The 7,742-nt window shown below is 36.3% G+C and overlaps 1 protein-coding gene across 1 annotated transcript; it reads left to right on the top strand.

The window, feature by feature from the left end:
- The first annotated feature begins 848 nt into the window (after positions 1-848).
- LOC110924317 lies at positions 849-1,475 on the top strand. The gene has a single exon (XM_022168340.1). It carries the CDS (start codon positions 849-851, stop codon positions 1,473-1,475), a length of 627 nt encoding a protein of 208 aa, XP_022024032.1.
- Positions 1,476-7,742: the final 6,267 nt, after the last annotated feature.

The raw sequence follows: 7,742 nt of genomic DNA, 5'->3' as shown, positions 1-7,742 counted from the left end.
GAACGTTGTGGCCGACGCCTTGAGCCGTAAGAATCACCTATCTACAATTCGAGTGACACCAATGAGGATGATTATTACTCCTCGAATTCTTGAGGTAATACGAGAGGCACAAGTTAAATCATTAAGTACGGGGGATCCAAAGAAAGAAAGGACAAAGGGGTTCGCAGATAAACTGGAGGAAAATGTGAATGGGTTAAGGACGAGGTTCGGTCGAATCTGGATACCTTGGTCATGCGAGATAAAGACTATGTTACTTGATGAGGCTCATAAATCCCGATTTTTGGTCCATCCGGGAGCCACAAAAATGTATCGAGATTTGAAGAAAAATTTTTGGTGGCCCGGTATGAAACGTGATATCGTCAAGTATGTTGCAAAATGTTTGACCTGTTTACAGGTAAAGGCAGAACATCAGAAACCATACGGAAAGTTACAACCGTTAGAAATTCTGGTATGGAAATGGGAAGAAGTGACAATGGACATAGTGACCAAGCTTCCTAAGACAAGGAAAGGTTACGATGCCATATAGGTGATCATGGACCGCCTCACCAACAACGCGCACTTCTTACCCATTCGGGAGACTTTCTCGACACGGAGTCCCTGTATCTATTGTGTCGGATCGAGATACCCGATTCACATCTTGATATTGGCAAGGTTTTCATGAGAGTATGGGTACAAAATTACATTTCAGTACCGCCTACCACCCCCAAACGGATGGTCAGCCTGAGCGAACCATTCAAACACTCATCGACATGCTGCGAGCATGTGTGATATATTTTGGGGGAAGCTGGGATGGCCACTTGCCATTGGTGAAATTTTCGTACAACAATAGCTACCATAACAGCATTCAAATGGCACCGTATGAAATGTTGTACAGAAGGAAGTGTAGAACTCCAATTTGTTGGGGAGAGGTGGGGCAAAGAGAAATTGCGCCCAATGATATAGTAGCTAAAACTAACGAAAAGATCGATCTTGTGCGAGCCCGTTTAAAAGTGGCTCAAGATCGACAAAAGGCCTATGCAGATCGAAGAAGACGACCTATCGAGTTTCAGATAGGTGATCATGTGTTATTAAAGGTTTCCCCATGGAAAGGTATAATCCGTTTCCATAAGCGAGGAAAGCTAGGTCCCCGTTACATAGGACCTTTCAAGATTTTAGCCCGGGTTGGGAAGGTAGCATATTGGTTGGAATTACTGCGAACGTTAGATGGAATACATGACACATTCCATGTGTCACAATTGAGAAAGTGCTTAGCGGATGAGACGGCATACGTGCCCCTCGACGATATTGAATTGGACGAAAAATTGAATTACGTTGAAAGGCCGATAGCTATCAAGGATTCCAAGGTAACGCACCTTCGGAAGAAAACTATAAAGCAAGTCTTGGTGCAATGGCAACATTGGAAAGGATCGGATCTTACATGGGAGTTAGAAGATGAAATGAGGGAGCACTACTCGACATTATTTGGTACGTATTAAGGTTTCAGGGACGAAACCACTTTTAAGGGGGGTAGACTTGTAGCACCCCAAAATATGCAATTTATTTATGCTACGTTAAATGTCTAATTTTGTAATATTAACTAAGTTAAAAGAATGTGATATTAGTTCAACAAGAATGAAAGTTAATGTGTTAATAATCAACAATTAGAATTAGAGGGGCCGAACTTGTAAAAAGGTGATGAAAGTTTTTAATAAACAAAAGAAAACAGAAAACACACACTCTGGTGTGTTCTGTGGATCGACCAGGAGCAAAGAACCAAGGAGAAAACCCTAGTTTTCAGAAATTCACAAGATTAGGAAGGACACTACGCCAAATATAACCTATGGCCACACTTTTTAAAAAACGGTCATGCCACACTTTCAAATAAATGTGTGGCTAAAGGTCATTAATGACATTTCAAAACCTTCTAGCCTACTTTTAGCCACACATTTTATTATTAATGTAACCATTGTATAACAACTCAAAACATTTAGTCACACTTTTTAAAAAAATGTGACATTTACTTGCCAGTTTAGCCACACCTCAAAAAGTGTGTCCAAATGTGACCTATTGCCACGATATTTGTTTGATTTAATAGTTCATGTGACAGAAAAACATCTTTTAAAAACTTTTGGTCACACTTTTAATAACAAATGTGGCAATCACTAGCCACAATAAAAAAGTGTGGTCAAATGTTACTAAATGCCACATTAGGTTTTTAAGTATGTGACGAAAGAGTGTTATTTACTAGCCACTTATAAGTTTTTTATGTGTGGCTGTTATAGATGGTGACCGCAAAACAAAAAAACGTGACCATAAGTTGTCTACCATCACACTTTAATTATGTGACCATCTTTACTTGCCCATCATTCCGCTCCAGTACCTTCGTCTGCAACCAGTAACTCTACCCTAGAGTATATCATGAAGATGCTCTTCTCATGTCCTCCAATTTTCAGACACGGTCTCTGCTCTTCTTTTCAAACTAACTTTTTCATCTAAATCTGTAACCCATCTAAGAGCCCAAACTAATGCATGAACTCAAATCTTTAACCATCTAAGCTTGTTCAACAAATGGTGTAAAGGAGGAAAGTTCGAGTCACGTGAAGCAACAAGGAAATCAAGAACGAGGTACGCTACTTGTACAATTCATGATTTTATTATATTGTTGTTTTACCATATGACGTGTTAAATTGAATCGATCATGAAAAATTACTTGTGTAGAATTTATTAAATGGGTCGAATATGATGGTTTAGAATGCAAAAGAATGAATTCGTGTGTTTGGACCCTTTTATGAACGGGTCAAAAGAATAGAATGCAAGAATGAAAGAAATGGTATGAAGTTCCATTTGTAACATACTTATGTGCAAGAATGATGATATTAAGGTATTTAGTGATTTGCTAATTTGCGGATGTCATAATGACTGTAAATCCGCGAGTTGGAATCTTGAGTTAAAAGAAAGAATTTTAGTTCTAATGAAGTTTACTTGTTGTGATGTAGGTAAATCTCAAGTTTAATGTCAAGCTTCGCCCGGTTCGAACACACTTCAAGCCCGTCATGCGTTTCGCAACTTTTGTAAAGAAGACATTGTCAAAATACTTTTGTCTCATTAGTTTAAGTCTAGTAGTTAAAAAAAAAACTTAAGTTCTATCTTGTTTGCCTTTTTGAAAACTTAGTCGGTTGTAAGTACTTTAACTTAATGGTTTCGTAGGTGAAACAAGGTTCGTTTTGATGTTGTATAATATGTCTTTTGAAAAATAGCGTATTTTTAAATGATGTTTTGATTGTGAAAAACAGGGGACCGCTCGTTTTACGAATGGGTCATGCCTAAATTTCGTTAGATATAGTATGTCGATGTTTAAATTTAAATGGAAAATTTTTGGGCGCTACACTGACTCAGACCAATAGGTTGAGGGTAACATCGCCTTCACAAGAGGAGCCTACCACTATAACTAAGATAATCTCTTAAAAAACCCAAAGTGCGGAAATCATCAAAGGATACATAAAAGAGGAGTTGGAACCAAATGATTCCTTCTTGTCTATTTGTTTTTCTTTTCCTTTGCATTTTTTATTTCTAGTCTATCAAAACTTTTATCAAAATTTGGTTAGATTAGCCGTTAACGATAAGCTGGTATTAAAAGCTCTTGTGTCCTTGGACGACCTCGGGATCTTACCATAACTATACTACGTACACGATGGGTGCACTTGCCCTAACGTTTGTAGAGTGGTAGTATTCTATCATGTTTTTTTAAATTTAAAGCTTGATCCACGAGTAAAAAGTGCTTAAAATATATCTAAAATTTATACCCACGCTCACGCACGTCAAGTTTTTGGCGTTGTCGTCGGGGACACAAGAATTTTGAGAAAGCTTAAAATTAACGGCCTAATCAATTTTTATCTTTTTCTTTTTTAATTTTTAGGAGTGGTTTGGTTCGATAACCGTTATATTTTAAATTACTAATAAATTCTTGTTATGTTTTAACTTTATTTCCATTGCAACATAAACTGTGTTTGAAAAATAAAATTTGATCGCTAATCCTGTTATTAGTGATGTTTTTAAGTTTTTAAATATTTGGTTCGATATGATTAGTGGCTAGATCCTGGTTAGTCACACACCTCACGATAAGACTCCGCACGTGGAGTTTTACCTTTTTCCTAAGATATAGATAATCCAAAGCCAGTTATTGTTATTTGTGACTGGAGGAGCATGGATCATAGGGTAAGCAAGGACTACATAACCTTTATATGCCTTTTTGTGCACTTTCATGCAATACCTTCTTGTATTATGTATTGTGAGTAAATAAGAAAAAATAATTACAAAACACTTTAGGTACATTGATATCATCTTTCCCAATTCCATCTCCGTTTTTAGAAATTATTTTCCTTTTTATGTTAATTTTCATACTATGTCTAATTTTTTTGGGGTCTACATTTTGGTCGATGGCTTTCGATTACTTGATATATGGTTTCATCACTCAGTAGGCAACACCACAATTTCCAAATTATCAAAGCTTTTGGATATGTCAACAACATGCAAGACATTGATTTCTATTTCTGTTATCTGCTCTTTCAACTTTCAAGTTTGCTTGATTTATGCCCTTAACTGATTTTTGATTGTACAGTTGTATGGATTTTTTGTTTATATATGTAGATGGAGATTCAATTAGAGTAAACTATGGTCGAACTGCTAGTAGCAACACTATTTTTTTTCTTATGGTCTGATTTGAGCTTCTGTCTGTACTTATATTTTGATCAATATACGTGGGAAACTTGGTTTCGGTATACAGCCCGGGTATTAGCTCATGTGTCATGGGGATTTTAGATTTATGGAGCTCAAACAGTCCCGTATTACATGATCCCTAGCCCGGTAAGTACATAGATCATTTTTATGCTTTTAACTACACTTGAAGCAACTGTAAGTTTATTTATAATGCAACTTTGAACTTACATGAACTTTATTACTCACATGTCCTACTGTTAAAATTTTGGTTCTTTTAATACTATGGATCTTAGCAACGACATTTACAGTGAACTTCTATACGGGTAGCCTTTAAACCTAACACACTTGTAAGTTTCACTCTTGATATATTTACTAGGGGTGTCATTCGTGTCGGATTATGGGTTCACGGGTGGACCAACTTTTATTTGTGTGAGATTAAGTGTTGCATGGTGATTGATGCTACATTCAAAGGAAATAAATCAAGATACATAAATCACAGTTCTCCAAATACCGAGATGCTAAAAATGGTTATCCTTGTCGTTGCTATAAGAAGGAATGTTAACATAACCTCGGTTATGTGCCCGTTCTGTGACATCTATGAGGAAACCGTGGACCACCTTTTTACAGCTTGCGTGGTTTCTAACTAGGTTTGGTCAGGTCTTAGTGCGTGGTGCAACATCCCTCCTATTTTTATCTTCGATTTCAAAGACATTATGGAGATTCACAATTCCTCTCAGTTTAGCAAGAAAGCGAAAAAGATCATTCACGGTCTAGTGATCATTTGGTGCTGGTGTATATGGAAAGGAAGGAACGAGTTGGTTTTCAATCAAGTTAAAGGGGTCCGCAAGAGATCTTAGGGAGATTAAGTCGAGGGGTTACAGTTGGGTTAGAAATAGATCTTCTTGTAAATATATTAGATAGGAGGAATGGTGTAAATATCCGTTGTATATGTTGTAATTGTCTGTCATTTGCCCGTTTGGGTCGAGGGTTTGTTTTGTTTGACCTTTTACCCGTTTAAGTCGGAGGTGGTTTTTTATGAAGTTCTCTTTTAAAAAAAATTACTCTCTTCCTTTTCTTTATTAAACTCTCATGTGGCATTATGTTCACTTCCATAAATAATTGAATACCTGCATTTACTTCGTGAGATTTTATTAACCCTATGCAAAAGGTCAAAGTTGGATAAGTGTTTTTTTTTTTTTTGAACGTCCAACATAAGAATCGCCGGGTACTCCGTACGCGGCACCCATTGGCCGAAAGGTAGCCCGCGGCAGCCCAACCTGCACGCACGGAGCCCCTAGCCCACCATGCCACCAGTTCCGGGGAAAACCCGACCCTGCACCCGCCCGAGGGCACGACAATGCAAAGCCGGTAAAACCCGGGTGGATCAGGAATCGAACTTGAGACCTTTCGGTCAAAAGTCTTCCCTCATTTCCATAACCACTGAGCTATAAGCCCAGGGTATCAAAGTGTATAAACTAAATTTATTCGTGAAGGACAACCTGTTTACATGTGGGAGATGGTAAGATCCAAATTATTTTTGCTTTTATATCCTTACTCGTGCTATGTTTTATCTCGAGACAAGCATGTAAAATAAGAATATAGTTAAAAGAGAATTAAGTCAAATGGGTCGACGGTGACCCAAGGTGTATTTTTTTTTTTTTTTTTTTTTTTTTGTAAAAAGTGAAGACTATTATTAAAATAATAGATTTATATGTAATTAGATTTGACATATCTATTGTTTATTAACGGTTGAATTTTATCAAAAAGTAGTTTACTTTTCATAATAAACTAGGTAGATTTGTACGCGCAATGCGGTGGGAACTCGGTTGGTATCGGTTTGGTTTGTTAGACAAAGAAAATTCGGTTGGTACCGGTTTGATTCGTTGCGGTATTGGTATGACACCGCCACTTGATTTAAAGTCATGATATGTCCAAAAGAATGATTTTTACATTGAAAATAAGAAAAAAAATCGTTTTCAACAAAGTTTAAAAATGGATGATGAGGAAAAAAATTCCAATAATAACTACACCTATACCGATGCCGGTATCGGGTCGGCTTGTCACGGACTCACGATACTAATAAGAAAAAAATCTTTTTCAACAAAATTAATAAAGGAACGATGAGAAAAAAAATATTAAATAAAGTTGCGTATTAAAAGTGATGAACATGAGTTATCGAAGGAAAACCAAATTATATACAAATTAAATAGGTTACAAGTACTACTACAGAAATAGGCATTTGATTTGCTACGGCCAAATCGGTAGCAAATCCGTAGCAAACACCCTTTTTGCTATGAATTTGCTACGGATTTGATTCGTAGCTACAAGTCCCGTCGCGAATTTATTTGCTGCGAACGTTAGCTACGGAAATTATGTTTGCGACGAATTTAGCTACAAAAAATGACGTCGGTATTTTAGCTACGAATTTGCTATGAAGAAGGTTGCTACGAAATTTCGCTATGGGTTTTTAGCTACGGAAACTTTTAGCTACGATTGTTTTTAGCTACGGTTGTTTTTAGCTACAGATACTTGTAGCTACGGAAAATTTTAGCTACAGATGTTTTTAGCTACGAATACTTTTAGCTATGGTTATTTTTAGCTACGGAGTAGTTTTGCTACGAATGAGTTGGCTATGATAATTTGCAATGTTTTTGCTACAAAATTTAACTACGAACTTGCTAACGTTTAGCTACGAGAATTTGCTGCCTTTTACATTTTTTTCTACGAAACTTGCTACATTTTTTGCTATCGGGTTTGATACATACTTTAGCTACAAATTCGCTATGATTTGGCTACAAAAATTTGCAATCTTTTGCTACGATTCTGCAACGGAATTTAGTTACTAATTTCGCTTGACTTTGCTACGGATATAGCTATCAATTTTAGGTCTTTGCAACAAATTTAGCTACGCAATGCTTGGAATTTTTCAAATAATTTTTTTATATTGTTTTCTATTTTTCCTTTATAAATATTATATTCAAATTTCATAAATATAAAAAATTGGAATTAAAAATAAAAACTCAAACCATATAACATAATAATTCAAA

This window comes from Helianthus annuus, chromosome 16 (assembly GCF_002127325.2).
Source record: "Helianthus annuus cultivar XRQ/B chromosome 16, HanXRQr2.0-SUNRISE, whole genome shotgun sequence".
Lineage (NCBI taxonomy): Eukaryota > Viridiplantae > Streptophyta > Magnoliopsida > Asterales > Asteraceae > Helianthus > Helianthus annuus.
The sequence above is the reverse complement of the archived record's forward strand: the minus strand, read 5'-3'. Positions and strand labels throughout refer to the sequence as shown.